The sequence below is a fragment of the Gopherus flavomarginatus genome, assembly GCF_025201925.1.
Source record: "Gopherus flavomarginatus isolate rGopFla2 chromosome 11 unlocalized genomic scaffold, rGopFla2.mat.asm SUPER_11_unloc_1, whole genome shotgun sequence".
NCBI classification, from domain to species: Eukaryota; Metazoa; Chordata; order Testudines; family Testudinidae; genus Gopherus; species Gopherus flavomarginatus.
In genome coordinates, this window is record NW_026114602.1 from 1,295,414 (window position 1) to 1,312,507 (window position 17,094).

The window sequence follows — 17,094 nt, forward strand, 5'->3', positions numbered from 1 at the left end:
GGTGCCGGTTTAGCTGCATAGTGTATACAAGACCTGAGCATCAGTTTCTTCGTCTGTAACATGGGGATAATGATATGAATCTCTGTTAGAAAAGGGCTTTGAGATCTGCTGATAAAGCTTTACTGATAAAGTTTGGAGATGACATAAACATTAGGGGAGAGGTAAATCTTGAAGAGGACAGGTCAGTGATACAGAGCAATCTGGATCACTTGGTAAACAAAAATGTGTTTTTCAATATGTCTACATGTAATTACCTACATCTAGGAACAAAGAGTGTAGGCTATATTTATAGGATGGGTGACTCTATCCTGGGAAGCAGAGGCTTTGAAAAAGATTTGGGGCTCAGAGTGGATAATTAGCTGAACATGAGCTCCAAGTGTAATGTTGTGGTCAAAAGGAGTAATGCAGTTCTTGGATCTATAACCAGGAATTGGGTAGGAGCAGAGAGTTTATTTTACCTCACTATTTGGCATTGGAATGACTGCTGCTGGAATACTGTGTCCAGTTCTGGTTCCCACAATCTAAGAGAGATGTGAATAAATTGCAGAGCTTTCAGAGAACAGCCACAAGAATGATTGAAACATTAGAAAACATGCTACATAGTTTTCAGAGTGGTAGCTGTGTTAGTCTGTATCAGCAAAAAGAATGAGAAGTACTTGTAGCACCTTAGAGACTAACAAATTTATTTGAGCATAAGCTTTCATGGGTTAAAACCCACTTCATCGGATGCATGCAGTGGAAAATATAGTAGAAAGATATATATATACAGTGAACATAAAAAAAATGGGTATTGCCATACCAACTATAGTGAGAGTAATCAATTAAGGTGGGCTATGATCAGCAGGAGAAAAAAAGAACTTTTGTAGTGATAATCAGGATGGCCCATTTCCAGCAGTGGACAAGAAGGTGTGAGTAACAATAGGGGAAAAATCAGCATGGGAAAATAGTTTTTACTTTGTGTAATGACCCATCCACTCCCAATCTTTATTCAAACCTAATTCAATGGTGGTCAGTTTGCAGATTCTCTAGGTGCCCGAAAGCTAAGTGCTGCTAGGCTCAGCACCCCAATATCAAAGTTCCTTGAGAATCTAGTCTAGATTCTCTCCTTTGTTACTAGTCTGTTCAGGGCACATGACAATATAGACCATAACATTAATTGGGCTTCCTGCTAGATACCTGCCTAATCATCATCATCATCTGAACTGCAAGTGTAACAACAACAAGCCCCGGTCGTTGGCGGGTGGGATTAAACCTAGGATCTCTGGAGCTAAATGCATGAGACTATACTACATGATCTAAAAGCCACATGGCCCTTAGCTAAGGGCTGTAGCAGACTCATTAATGTCTAAGTGGTCTCTGTGCCACTACATGGGAAAGAACACCACACCTAGGAGGTGTGTGGGTTATACATGCAAGTGTGGCAACATCCCACACCAAAATGTCTCCTCCTTCCACTCTGTTACCCTTGGAAACATAAGAACATAAGAATGGCCATATTGGGTCAGACCAAAGTCCATCTAGCCCAGAATCCTGTCTTCCGACAGTGGCCAATGCCAGGTGCCCCAGAGCAAATGAACACAACACGTAATCATCAAATGATCCATCCTCTATTGCCCATTCCCAGCTTCTGGCAAACAGAGGCTAGGAACCTCATCCCTGCCCATCCTAGCTAATAGTCATTGGTGGACTTATCCTACATGAACTTATCTAGTTCTTTTTTGAACCCTGAGAACTATCTGACTTGGCTCCATGGCAGTAGGATTGTTGGGTGTTTTAAGAAGCAAGGAAAAAGGGGGAGAGTTTGGAAAAATCATCAAATAATTCAGAGTTTAGAGATCAATGGGCAGAATGTATTCAAGACATTTGAGGTGCACTAAGAGTAAATTTGGCCCAATGACTTTGGCTCAAAGTTTCAAACGTGGTCACAAATTTTGGATGCTTCATTATCTTGCAGACAAACAATAAAGGCTTGATTTTGAGTAGTAATGAGCACCCAAGGGTGCAATTGACTTTAGCTAGAATCATGGATGTTCATTGATCTTGTAATTCATGCCTTGGATTGTCTCAAATTGCTCCCCTCAAAATTAGATAAATTAAGAAATAAAGAAATGAAGCCATTTGTGATCAGTGGGCATTCCAGAATAATTTAAGGTCTTTATTCTTTACCTGATGATCAAATGCTTGCCCATGCTAGTCTTTTTTTTGGGGGGGTGGGTTGTAATTAACAGTTACATAAGTGTCTTGGTTTCAGCTGAAGATAAAATTGCATTTCCCCTCCAAAGTATACAACAGATAAAACAGGAATTAAAAAAGAGCTGAACTCACCATGAATCAGCTGCCTAGTAAGAAAAACACTTAGTAGAACTGACCAATCTAATTCTACCCAAAACATCAATCTCAGTCCATTTGAGATGACAGAAAGAGACATTGGAATGAGATTTTTTCTTTTTTTGCACTCTTGGGTCTGTCATGAAATAGCAAATCATGTTAATTACAAGAGGAGGGAGGGAATTGAGATCAATCCAATAAAATGTCCCAAAGAAAGAGAAATTAATGGAATGTGTCCGGGGCAGAGAAAACAGGACCAAAGGCTAACCATCATTCATTTACCATGTTGTTTGTGAATGGTAAGAGGTAAAAGATAAGGTATAAGATAATTACTGGATTTTAAATGACTTTTATATAATATACAACAGCTACTAATAATAACAATAATCTAATAAATAAGTGGGGTGCTCACTAGGTGAAGGTGGTTGATGGTACAGTGGTTAGTGCTTTGGCTTCAGACTTGAGAGAGCAGCGTTTGAGTCTTTGCTCACCCATAGACTGCCTATATGATCTTTGGCATGTCAGCATACTCCAGATTTTTCAAGGTATTTCAGCACCTAAAGATTCAGTCACATGCTTAGAGGGTTTGTAAATGTGTCTACCTGTCTAACTCCCTTTGACTCCAGTAAGAATTAAGCATACGGGTACTTCTGAAAATCTCACTGATGCTATTTCTATCTTTAGGCATCTCAATATCTTTAAAAATCTGTAATAAAGAGGGATAACAGCATTTCCTTACCTCACAGAGGTTTACGTGGACATTAACAACTGTGAGATGCTGAGATACTGTGATCTTATAAGTACTGAAAATAGATAGTACTTTCCATCCATAGACCTTAAAGCACTTTACATTGGGGATAAGTTTCATTTACATTTGCATTGGGGATAAGTGGGGATAAGTGTCATTACATTGGGACATTTACATTGGGGATAAATGTCATTTAAAAGTGTCATTAAAAAGGGCAAGAAGGAAGAAAAATTACTTTCCTGTGTTCCATGGCAGGACTGGGAATAAAGCCAAGGCTTCCTGAATGCCATTGGTCATTATTTCATTTTCTTTAAAAGATTAAAAGGAAATAAACCAACTTTCAACTGAATGAAGCTCACGGAGAATCCAGACACTGATCACAGACAATATGATGTTTCAGTGCCATCCAGAAACTTGCAGACATGCTCACGCATACATCTAATTCCTCTGTGGAACATCACTCAAAAACTCACCCTTTGCCAAAAAATTATTGCAAAGGGAGGAGATCTGTAGAGCCTTGAACAATCGCTGAAAAATTAAGACACCCCTCCAGCTGGCTGAGAGATTAACATTTTATACCTTAAGTACGTATGAAAAAATCCTCTTTCCCCTAAGATCTAATCCTTGATGTTTCTCCTGCCTAACAACAGTCTCCTTATCCTGGGCCAGTAATTAATCACATTGTACCTCCCATCACATTGACCGAACTAATTAGAAACTACAGACTATATCATTTGGCTTAAGCTGGTTGTGGATCAAGGAAACAACAGATCTTTTCAGTTTGGGTTCAGAAGCCAAACTATTACCATTTCTCCCTGTCATAAACAGATAGTTAAGGGTTAATGCCTCTTTTACCTGTAAAGGGTTAAGAAGCTCAGTAAACCTGGCTGACACCTAACCAGAGGACCAATGGGGGGACAAGATATTTTCAAATCTTGGTGGAGGGAAGTCTTTGTTTGTACTATTTCTTTTGGGGGTTGTTCGCTCTTGGGACTAAGTGGGACCAGACATCAGTCCAGGCTCTCCAAATCTTTCTGAATCAGTCTCTCATATTTCAAAATTGTAAATAACAGCCAGGCAAGGCAGATTACTTTTATTTTTGTTTTCTCAACTTGTAAATGTCATTTTTTGGCTGAGAGAGTTTTACCTCTGCTTGCTGTAACTTTGAACCTAAAGCTAGAGGGTGTTCCTCTGGGCTATGTGAATCTGATTACCATGTAAAGTATTTTCCATCCTGATTTTACAGAGATGATTTTTTTATTTTTCTTTCCTTAATTAAAAGCTTTCTTTTTAAGAACCTGATTGATTTTTCCTTGTTTAAGATCCAAGGGGATTGGATCTGTGTTCACCAGGGATTGGTGAGATGAAAGGAGGGGAGATGGTTAATTTCTCCTTGTTTTAAGATCTAAGGGGTTTGGATCTATGTTCACCAGGGAATTGGTGAAGCCTTTCAAGGCTGCCCAGGGAGGGTAAGGTTTTGGGGGCGGGGAACAAGAAGTGATCCAGACACTGAAATTTCTGGATAGTGGCAGAGTTACCAGATCTAAGCTAGTAATTAAGCTTAGAAGTGTCCATTCAGGTCCCCCACATTTGTACCCTAAAGTTCAGAGTGGGGTAGGAACCTTGACAGTCCCCACTTATGGTCTGATGTAGAAATTAGTAATTCATAATTTCTTTGGTGGGCAGTCTGGACTTTTAGGTCATATACGCTGGAACAAATCTATGGCCAAGGAATTCCGCTTAAACAAGTTCCTCCATGCCATTTAAGCCATGTGGTATTCTTCTGAGAAACTATTCTCAGTGAGTGGCTGGGTTGGAGCTCTGCTCTTCTTTCTGATGACTCCCAAAAGCCATGGACACATTGTCATAGGCATATGGCAGGGTAGTGGCTGCTGGAAAGGAAATGTGGACCAGTGCCCCAGAATCACAACATAACTGGAGCAGAGGGCTAAAAGAAGGAAATGTCATGTAGTAAGAGCTAGGGAGTGTGATCTTTTCCTGGCTCAGGGAGGAAATAGTTATTGTGAATTATATGAATGGAGACTGTCAGATCATAGAAGGAGTATAGTCTACTGGTAAGAGCTGGAGACAGCAAAACAAGATACTTTCAACATTTAGGGCTTGGATCAAGTGATGTGTAGTTGTTAATCCTCTTGTTCCAAGCTCTCTGCATAGTCAGGCAGGTATCACTGTATCAGTTACATTTGGGTCATGCTTTCAAGTTTTTCAACTCAACCATAAAACTTACTTTTTAAAATGCAAGCTCAGATTCTGGTGATCATCTAGTTAGAGGGCTTTTCCTTCACCCCCTCCCCCAGAAGTCTGAAGTCAAGCAATGCAATGTTTATTGGGGTTAGTTCCAAGCAAGAATATCCATAGCTCTACACTCTGGCAGAGTGGCTCTGATGCCACAGAGCCTTGCCTGTGTCCCCATTCACCTATTCCCCATTCCCTATTCTCATTTCCCATTCTTCATTTCCTCCTCCTCCTTCTTAGCAGGCCCAAATATATCTGCAATGCACACCTACAATCCCACCCCTTTTGTACCTGATTGGAGGGGTAAGGAGAGAGGTTTTGCTGCGGGCAGGGACAGGCATTTCTTTCATCTTTTAGTGTTTTATACCTTCCCTCCAACCCCCTTTGCCCCTCTCAATGGGTTGCTTGACTTTGCCTTGAGATAGGGGTTGAAACAATCTTAAAGTGTGCTCTTGAATAACACTTTAACTGCTTTTACCTGTTCCCATTGTACTAACAAATCCATCTGACTAGGCAGAGGCAACATACACAGTCTTTGTCCTTTGTTTAAACATATTAGTATAAGATATAAGAGTATCAAAAAGTCAGACCCAAAATTCTATCCCAGGCTATCAAGCAGACCTATACACTAACACACATGATTTCAGGAGCCTTGCACCTTAATCTAACCTGGCACACAATGAAGTCAGCAGAAGTGGCAGAGTCAGGGCTTCTGATACCCATTGTTGTTGCCAATACACAAAATAACAACTGCTCACTTTTTGGCTTCAAAAAGGTAACACCCAATGTGATGCTGGTAGACCAGGTCCTAGCTCATGCCAAAGTCCCAGGCCACACTGAATGCTTATAAATGCATAGCTGAAAGGTGGGCCAATTCGCTAGTATAGATTAAAGTGATTTTTGAATATATAAGAGTGTCTTTGGTGTTTAAACTTCATGAAAACTTATGGTATATTGGATAGATTGTTTTCACTTATCTGTATCCTGTTATAATGTAGTTGCAAACATTTGAATTGTAACTAAATAACCCATCAAAAGAAAAAGACATTTTATGGAATGCAAGTGAAATGCTTTAACAGAAAAGTGCTAATTTCAAAGCACATAATTATAGTGTGTGATGAGCACAGGTCAGAGACTCAAAATGAATTCCTAGCTCTCTGTCATCAAAGGATGAGCCCCTGTGGATAGTGACACTGTCAGCTTATTTTCTGAGAAGAAGCTATAAGTATAGGTTCAGAGAAAGATCCTTCATCTCTGGACTCTTTGGATTCTAATAGGGTGAAACAACTGAACGAGAAGATGAAGATCCCCAGAGTTATTCTGGGTAGCCCTGAAAGACTTTTGGGAAACTGGAAGGTTACATCTCTGCTACCATTTGGAATAATAAACTGTAACTTACCTGTAAATATATTTTACATGTTTTAGCTGCTCAGTAAGGCTCATTCCTTTTCCTTAGCTAATAAACCTTTAGTTAGTTTACTATGGAATTGGCTATCAGCATTGTCTTTGGTGTAAGATCTAGGATATTACTTGATCTGTGGTAAGTGACTAGTCTCTTGGGACTGGAAGTAATCTAGAATATTTGTGATTTTTGCTGTAAGTGACCATTTTATTACAAATTCAAGTTTGTTTGAGTGGCAAGATAGGCCGGAGAGTCTCAGGGAACTGTCTGTGACTCCATGGTTAGAATGGTATAGTGATCCAGGAGTACACATGTGTTAATGGTTTGGTGGAATCTAGTTATAAAACACATCACCATTTTGGGGTGTCTGCCCTGTTTTCTAACAGTATGCCCTGAGACAGGCACTCATGGCCACGAGCCACTCCAGGCAGCATGACACCCAAAATTTAAATATATTATTAATAATAATAAATGGATTTATTTTCCTCCAAACTGGGTTGAATTTCAGCTACACCAAATTCCTCTTTACATTACATTGTGGTGGCTGGTACTTTCAGCTCTGGATGTTCCCAGTTCACTCCCAGGAGTTTTCCAACATGGCAGTGGTTGCAGAAGGAAGAGCACAGTGCGGTGAGGTGACAGCCCTTGTGTGTCAGCCTATGGATCAGAGTTAGTCCTCCACCATATAACTCTGGAGGAGCTGTGCTTGGCTTATCTAGAGCTCCAGTAAGGCCCCAGTTCTACCCTTTCTAATGCACAGGACATAAACCTGTATATGGAAGAAAGATCTGTTTGCCAAGGGTTTTCACTAGAGGGAATATATATGCATGCTCTGTGCATTGGAAGTGGGTGGGGAAAACTCTCATTTCAGGAGAGGCCTAAGAGCTGAAGTAGCTTTCAGTTGAAGTGTCAGCTTTCATTGGTCCCAAAGAACTGTATACAAAACCAGTGGACCACGCACCATCCATCAGCTGGCTGCTGATCTGCTCCCTCATAATCTGCACATAACATAATGAGTCACATATGTACTTTATCAGTATGATGTCATGGCTGAGAGGAGGAAAATTTTGCTACCTCCTAACAGAGTGCAAAAGAAAATGTGGGCAATGCAACCATGGAAGTGAATTGTCTTCTGTTCCACCAGGAAGTTCTTCTGCCTCTAAGGCAGCATGCCTGAGGAATAGCAGATATCAATGAAGGATAAATGGGACATGAAGAAGTACACATGGGAGGAGACGAGAGTCAGCCCTTATCACCAGCATGATCACCATATTCTCAAATAGAGTTATTATGTAAATGATTAAAAACACCAGGAAGAGGAAATTCTGGAAAAATAACAAATATAATAACAATGTATTACATTCATAGGGAGTCGGAGGGTGATCTGTGTTAGAATTATGGCTTTTTGGCCATTTCACAAATTCTTCTTAAAGTACTTTAAAAATTCCCATTCACATTTGCCCTTGTTTTTTCCCTCTTCCAATCAGTTTCATTCATAATTTTCCTCATCCTTGGGAAATTAACCCTTTTGAAATATCCAGTATATATATACACATTACAGATTGAGACTGTCCTCTATTTGCTTATATTGAGAGCAACCAAGTCATGATCACTGGTCCCTAGGCATTCACCAACCTCCAGTCCAGTAACTAATTCATCTTTCTCCATCATAATGAAGTCCAATGTATAGTAACCCCATGTGGGATGAAATAACCTGTATTATAATCTGTAACTGTTAGAAATTCTAATGCAATTTTCTTACATCTGCATACCTTTTCTGAAATGAAGTTCTCCATAATACAAATGTAATGTTCCCATATTACAGACTGATGGTGAAGAAGTTAGCTCATCATGATCTTGGAAGGATATTGGTGTCATCCAGTTAGTGATCTATAATAGACCCACCAATGTATGTCCAAGCCTAGAAATAATCTGTTGACTACAGAAGTTGGAGTTTAGCATAGGTCTTTACTGACTGCAATTTAAACCAGCCCAGACTGTCTCTTTCCTATACCAGAAGAAACCCACAATATTGTGAATCTTTTTGCTTTTGGGGTTTTTGAGTGTGGTGGTACAGTGCTTGGCTAGAAAATATATTGGTTTCAGTTTTGAGGTGTAAGGGCTCCTTATGCTGCTCTCTTGGTTCACTGTTAGAGTTCCAAGTCTAGAGAAGGGAATCTTTTCCTGTTCTAGTCATACCTAAATTTAAATACATGTAGATGATTAAATCAAATTACATCAATTAAAGTAAATCAATTAAAATTAAAAGTAATTAAATTGCATGAACATAACTCAAAACAAAGTCTGAGGGGGAAATGGCAAAAAAAAGAAAAAAGAAAAAAAAAGTGTCATCTGTGGAGTGAAAGTTGAGAATAATCATCCAGTTGAAGCTTTCATGAGCCATACCATGAACTTTTCTAATCGTGAGAAGAACAGGACTACTTGTGGCACCTTAGAGACTAACAAATTTATTTCAGCATAAGCTTTCGTGGGCTACAGCTCTCTTCTTCGGATGCATAGAATGGAACACACAGATAGGAGATATATATACATACAGAGAACATGAAAAGGTGGAAGTACGCATACCAACTTGAAGAGGCCAATCAATTGAGATGAGCTATCATCAACAGGAGAAAAAAAAAGTCATCTCAATGATCACTTCAAAGTTTTTTTTTCTCCTGCTGATGATAGCTCATCTCAATTGATTGGCCTCTTCAAGTTGGTATGCGTACTTCCACCTTTTCATGTTCTCTGTATGTATAAATATCTCCTGTCTGTGTGTTCCATTCTATGCATCCGAAGAAGTGAGCTGTAGCCCACAAAAGCTTATGCTGAAATAAATTTGTTAGTCTCTAAGGTGCCACAAGTACTCCTGTTCTTTTTACAATTAGAAAAGTTTGTGGTATGGCTCATGAAAGCTTCAACACTTCTAACAGAGGCATCCCTTTGGGTATCAGCAGAGAAAGCCAATAATAACCACACTCACAGAATTGCTACTTGGTGTAGGAAGGAACTGTGATCCACTCCTAAGGGCTTGTCTCCTACCCAGGTAAGTCAATCTAAATTACTTTACTGTTGGAGTACCAGGTCAAACACCATAGAGAGTTCTAAGTATATTATGTCAGAGGATCCTGAAGATGTATATTATTTCAAAGGAGCCTAAGGAACTTTGGTGTCCAAATCCTGTTGCCTTTCACTGCAGATGAACACCGAACTCCCAAAATCTAGTAACAATTCTGAGGTGCTCAGATATTGTGGTGCTGAGGTGCTCAGATACTGTGGTGATCAATGGCTCCATGTCTAGTTGGCAGCTGGTATCAAGAGGAGTGCCCCAAGAGTCAGTCCTGGGGCCGGTTTTATTCAATATCTTCAGTGATGATCTGGAGGATGGCATGGACTGCACCCTCAGCAAATTTGCAGATGACACTAAACTGGGAGGAGTGGTAGATACACTGGAGGGTAGGGATAGGATAAAGAGAGACCTAGACAAATTAGAGGATTGGGCCAAAAGAAATCTGATGAGATTCAAAAAGGACAAGTGGAGAGTCCTGCATTTAGGATGGAAGAATCCCATGCACTGCTACAGACTAGGAACCAAGTGGCTAGGCAGCAGTTCTGCAGAAAAGGACTTAGGGGTTACAGTGGACAAGAAGCTGGATATGAGTCAACAGTGTGCCCTTGTCGCCAAGAAGGCTAACAACATTTTGGGCTGTATAAGTAGGAGCATTGCCAGGAGCTCAAGGGACGTGATCATTCCCCTCTATTTGACATTGGTGAGGCCACACCTGGAATACTGTGTCCAGTTTTGGCCCCACACTACAAGAAGGATGTGGAAAAATTGGAAAGAGTCCAGCGGAGGGCAACAAAAATGATTAGGGGACTGGAGCACATGACTTATGAGGAGAGGCTGAGGGAAGTGGGATTGTTTAGTCTGCAGAAGAGAAGGATGAGGGGGCATTTGATATCTGCTTTCAACTCCTGAAAGGGGGTTCCAAAGAGGATGGCTCTAGACTGTTCTCAGTGGTAGCAGATAACAGAACAAGGACTAATGGTCTTAAGTTAGTTGCACTGGGGGAGGTTTAGGTTGAATATTAGGAAAACCTTTTTTCACTAGGAGGATGGTGAAGCACTGGAATGGGTTACCTAGGGAGGTGGTGGAATCTCCTTCCTTAGAGGTTTTTAAGGTCAGGCTTGACAAAGCCCTGGCTGGGATGATTTAGTTGGGGATTGGTCCTTCTTTGAGCAGGGGGTTGGACTAGATGACCTCCTGAGGTCCCGTCCAGCCTTGATATTCTATGAGTCTATACATCAAAAGTTTTATGGGAGCTGAAGGCTTAACTCTCTCCTTTGAAAATCCCAGCCAAAGAATAAAATCAAACAGTAGTAAATGCAATTAGATTCTGACCTCAGCTAAACATATTAGTAAAGCCCACAGAACTCAAAGTGGTTATTAAATTATAACTGAGATGTGAATTTTCCAATTCAAGTTCGCATGAGCATCTCAACTTTGAAAATCTCCATGGCACATGCCTCCAAAGGCCACAGAGACTATATATGGTTTGGAGCATCATTGAATGCTGTTGAATGCTGATCTGACATCTTACGCTCATTGGGCAAGTGTTTCTTGCAGACAGGTATGTCTGAGCATCTTTGTATCATTGCAATCAATGGGCCATATTCTAGTCACATTAATAGGGCGTAAATCAAGAATAATTCCTTTGGTGTGAAACTAGAGTCATTTGGATGTGAAAGAGACATGTTTTATTTTAATCATTCTCAAAGGGAACAAACTGACATACATCCAGCTATGGCAATTTATGCCAACTGAGATATTAGTACAGTTTTATGAAATGTTTTCTTTCTCATTTCTCTAAGCAACTTAAAATTGGCAGTGGGAATAAAGATGAGAAATTATTATGTAATGAGACAAATTCTGATCATGGATAAAATTTTCAAAAGCACCTAAATGACTTGGGTGCTTATCTCCAATTTTGAAAATTGACTGGAGGGGCTCAAAAGCAGGTTTTCTTGGAAATCAGTGTTTTGACATTGTAATCCCTTTGTTATTGGTTGAGTATAGATCTGATTCAAAGTTTTCTGTTGAAAAAAATCCTTTTTGGAGAAAATAGAATTTATAATGAAAAAAATCTGTTTTTTTAGAACATGCTGGGGTTTCAGTTATTTGATGATACCTTCTCCCCAAAATGGAGGGGTTTTTGGGATGTGTGTATGTGTGGAAAATACAAATAAGAAAATAAATTCAGTTTCATCAATAATTTTCATGGAAAAAATCAATCAGAACCAAGTCAGGAGAGTCAGATTCTTTAGGTCCTACATACATCCTATTTTTTTCCAGTGCAGATCTGTTGTGGCTGCATTGACATTTATGGTGTTTTATAGTCTGAATTAATACTGATATAACTGAATCTGAAAGCTGTCTCTTCATATCCAGAATTTGAGCATATATTAAATTTCTTGAACATAAACTAAATGGAAACCAAAAGTCTCATTTTCCTCTCATTTACACAGGTATGAATCAGGAGTAAAGCTATTGAAATAAATGCAATTGCACTAGTGTAGAAGAGGTAGCAGGGTTTTATTTTCTTTCAGAAAAACACAAAGGGACAGATCCCCAGCTGGTATAAATTGTCCATAGATCCACTGGAGTCAATAAGCTAGATCACTGGCTGAGCTCTATTGAATTCATTTTACTTCAGTTGAGGATGTTATCCAGATATTTAATCTTCTTTCATTTAAGAATTCAGTTGGACAAAGGTGTGAAGAATATTCTGTAAACCAGAGAACATAGGAGGTAGCTAGGAATTGCCACACTGACTCAGACCTCTTGTCCATCTAACCCAGTATCCAGTCTCTGACAGTGACCAGTAGTACCAGGTGACGGAAAGAATGGTGCAAGAACCATATGGAACAAAGATGTGGTGTAATCTGCTCTCCATGAAGATCTCATCTTGATCTCTAACAGAAGCTGGTTCAAGCCTTCAGGTATGAGATGTTACATTTTTTCCAAAATAATATTTGTAGCATTAACTATTATAACTCTGGATATGTTAGTTATCCATGTAATCGACCAACCCCTCTTTAAATTATCCCGCTTTGAACGTGTGAAGCAGAGGTAATTTCCACCTCTTGTGCCAACTTTCCAAGGGACCCTAATCCATTTGTGAACTGACCACCCACTATTTGGCATCTGTATGTATCTGCCCCTGGAATTATCACCTGACAAATAGTATTAGCAGAAAAAAGTCTGTTGGGCGATTGGAGCCAGATCCTGTTTTCAGCTCCAAGGGTGGAAATTTAAGCCAAAGGACTTTACTCCAGATTTTCACCAGCATAACAAATCAGAATTAGACCTAGGTAGTTAAGGCCCTAATCCTGAAAACCTTCTACATAACTGTAAGCATGCTGCTTAAGCAGAACTTCTTGCTATTCATGTTTTCAGAACAGAGGCTCTAGTATCTTGTCTGAATGTTTATCTGTCCCTTCCATCTTTTTAGAATGACAGGATAGGGTTTAGGGAACATAGAGTCATGGAATCAGGTCTTGTGGGATTTATCCCTGCTTCAAGGAGTGGAGGGGGATCTAGTGTGGTAGAGACAGGGCTGGAAGTCAGGTCTCCTGGGTTCTTTTCTTGACTGAGGTACTTACCCATTGTATGGAATTGTCCTGGTCATGTTACTTTTCTTAATTCACCCCAGTCTTTCTTCCTTGTAAAGCACTTTGAGATCTCTGATGCTGTGGTGATGGGGACTATATAAGAATCTAATATAGATAGAGTTACAGAAGAAGAAATAGTAATTCTTAATGGTTTTTGTCCATTTGCCTCCTGAATTCTAAGTTACTGTATGCTGCAAAATTTCTGCATCTTTATTCTTTCTCTTTTTTTTTCTCAGTGTTCCCTTGTCATGCCTTTTTTGAGTGTATTGCTTAGTTGAACTTTTCCAGTTTTTGTTTTGTAAATGTGTGTATCCCATTTTGTAAGTTCTCCTCTCTTTCCTGGGAATTAGATGTCAAACCTTGTGTTTGTCTTTATTGGCATAAGGTACTTGGACCTTCATTTTTTTCTATGTTTTGGTCGCTATCCTAACTGATGTTTTGTTTATTTGGTTTTTGGCATTTTGAGATGATTTTTTCTTGCTGACATACAGAAACTATGTTTCAAAAACATACAATATCAAACAGAAAACACAGTTATTTTCAAAAAACTGGAAAATTGCATTGTCCAAAAATTAATTAGTTTGAGAACAAAACTGAAGAGAAATTAATGTTTTTTTTAAAGAAATCATTGGAAAAGTTTAAAGACTAAACCAACTGAACAACCACCAAAATAACCCAGTTTGTACTGAAAACCAATGGAATTACAATGATTTCAGAATTTCAGATATTTTCAAAAATAGGGAGCATGTAGTACTTATAGACTGTAATCAAATCACCCCTTAACTGTCTTTTTCATGAGATAAATACATTTTGCTCCTGAAGTCTATCATTATTTATGTGTTCCTATCTTTTAGTCATTTTCATGGCTCTTCTCTGAACTCATTCTCATTTATCAACCCCGTTCTTGAATTGTGGGCACCAGAACATGATGTAGTATTTCATCATTGATCTCACCAGATCCAAGAAGAGAGGTAAAATAACCTCTCTAGTCCTACTTGAGATTTCCTTGTTTATGCATCGCAAGATCAAACTAGCTCTGTAGGCCACTGTGAAAGACTGGAAACTTGTGTTCAGTTGATTATCTACCACAAATCTTTTTCATAGTTATTGCTTCCCAGGACAGAGCTGCCTCTCAGGTAAGTATGGCCTACTTTTATTGTTCCTAGATGTGCACATTTACATTTAGCCATATTAATACAGATACTGTTTTCTTGAGCAGTTCACCAAGCAATCAAGTTTACCAATCAATCTAGGTAGCAATCCAAATCCGAGCAATCCAGATAGCAATCCAAGCAATTCAAGCAATTCTCTTCCTATCTATCACTCTTCCAATTTTTGTGTCATCTGCAAACTTTATCTGTGACTTTTTTTTTGTTTTCTTCCAAGTCATTGATAAAATGTTAAATAGTGTAGGGCCAAGAACTGATCTCTGCCAGACTCCATTGGAAAAACACCAGCTTAATGACGATTCTCCATTTGCAGTTAGATTTTGAGACCTATCTCTTAGCCAGTTTTAAATTCATTTAATGTGTGCCTTCTCAGTTTTATATGTTTCCACTTTTTTAATCAAAATGTCATGTGGTATGAAGTCAAATGCCTTGCATACATCTATGTATATTACATACACTTTTACCTTTATCAATGAAATTTGTTATATCATCAAAAAAAATCAAATTAGTTTGACAGAATCTAGTTTCCATAAATCCATGCTGATTTTAGTTAATTACATTACTCTCCTTTAGTTTTTTATTAATCAAGCCCCTTATCAGCTGCTACATTATCTTACTCAGAATTGATGTCAGGCTGAGAAGCCTATAAATACCCAGGTAATTCCATTTGCCATTGTTTGAAAAAATTGCACATTGGTTAGCTTTCTTCTAGTCTTTTGATACTTTCCCAGTGCTCCAAGACTTATTGAAAATCAACATTAATTGCCAAGCAAGCTCCTTATCCAGCTCTTTAAAAACACTTAGATGCAAATTATTTGCATCTGCTGATTTTAAAATGTCTAACTTTAGTTGATTCTGTTTAACATAATCCATTATATTTGTGGTGTGGAAAGAGTATTATCATCGCAATGTGACACTATACCATATTTCTCCCAAATACAGAATAGAATTATATACTATATTGATAATTCTACCATTACTATCTAGTAATTGGACCTATACCATTATCAGGATTCTTTTTCTTCCTAATTTATTGAAAAAAAAATCTTTTCTTCTTTTTTTCTTTAACTATGGGCTATAGATTTCTCCTTGTGTTCCTTTGCTTCCCTTATCAATTTGCTGCAATTCCTGACTTCTGATTTAGATTCATTACTGTCAACTTCCCGTTTCCTCCATTTGTTTTATATAGGGGAAGTTGTTAGAGGGGAATATATCTTTTTGGGCATCTAATAAGGCATTTGTAAAATGATTCCCAATTATAATTCACATTTTTGTAATTAAAGTTTTCCTCCCAGCTGATTTGGCTCACAATTGTTTTCAGTTTTGTGAAACTGGCCCTATTAAGCACAGAGTATATATATTAGTGGTCTGGACTTCATTGTACTTACACATTGTAAATGTGATCAAGCTAACAGTAATCCTTAGTTCTGTGATCAGTTTTTCTTTATATGGTAGGACAGAGTTTAATCTAGAATTACCCTATTTTAGATGCAACAATTTTGAGTTAGGAAATTGTCCCCTATTTTGTTTAGGAATTCCAAAGATATTTTAGTACTCTCTGCATGAGACTTCCATCACATTTTATTCAGGTTGATGTTCCCCACATGATTGTACCATAGCATCACATTAGGAGCTCATGTTAACCCTTAGATCCTCCTCACATTCACTGCTTTCCAGCACTCACATTCCCTAGATGGCTTTCAAAGTCTCCATCAAGATATTTGTATGAGTAGTAAAACCTCCATCAACACAAAAAAGGTGCAAAATCTTAACTCAATTTTAACTGAAATGGGAATTTTGTGCCTTAATATTTTATATGCTTCTTTTCTTTTTGATTACTCCAAGTCCTTTTCCTTTGCAGGCAGCACCAAGTATGTGGAAGGAGATGGTCAATAGAACTACCTTGAGCGAGTTCCTTCTTCTGGATTTCTCTGACATTCGAGAGCAACAGATTTTATACTCCATGGTGTTCCTACTCATTTATCTAGCAGCTGTGACAGGGAACCTTCTTATCATTGCAGTTGTAGCCCTCGATTGCCACCTTCTCACCCTCATATATTTCTTCCTATTCAACCTATCCTTCCTAGACCTCTGCTACATCTCTGTCACCATCCCCAAGATGTTTGCCGACTCCCTAAACAACACAGGTCCATTTCCTTCTTTGGATGCATCACCCAAGTCTTTCTGGCTATTTCACATGCAGCCACAGAATGTGCCTTTCTCTCCATGATGGCATATGATCGCTATGCTGCCATCAGGATGATCATGAGCAGGGGCACCTGCGCCCAGATGGCAGCTGTTTCCTGGGTCAGTGGATTCCTGTATTCAGTGCTTCACACAGGCAACACCTTTAGGTTGCCCTTCTACCATTCCAATGTTGTTGACCAGTTCTTCTGTGATATCCCTCAGTTGCTCAAGCTATCCTGCTCTGACACATACCTCAACAAGGTTGTGGTGGTCCTCTTTGGGGTGTGCTTGGCACTGGGCTGTTTTGTGTTTATCATCGTGTCCTACAT

The 17,094-nt window shown here is 39.0% G+C and overlaps 1 protein-coding gene across 1 annotated transcript in view; it reads left to right on the forward strand.

Moving 5' to 3' along the window:
• The window catches only part of LOC127040891 (olfactory receptor 14I1-like), a 28,243-nt gene extending 11,435 nt beyond the window's left edge, over positions 1-16,808 (forward strand). Inside the window, exon 2 of the mRNA XM_050935443.1 lies at positions 16,440-16,808. Coding sequence (XP_050791400.1) covers positions 16,440-16,808 — 369 coding nt within the window. The remainder of the gene's footprint in view (positions 1-16,439) is intronic.
• The last annotated feature ends 286 nt before the right edge of the window (positions 16,809-17,094 follow it).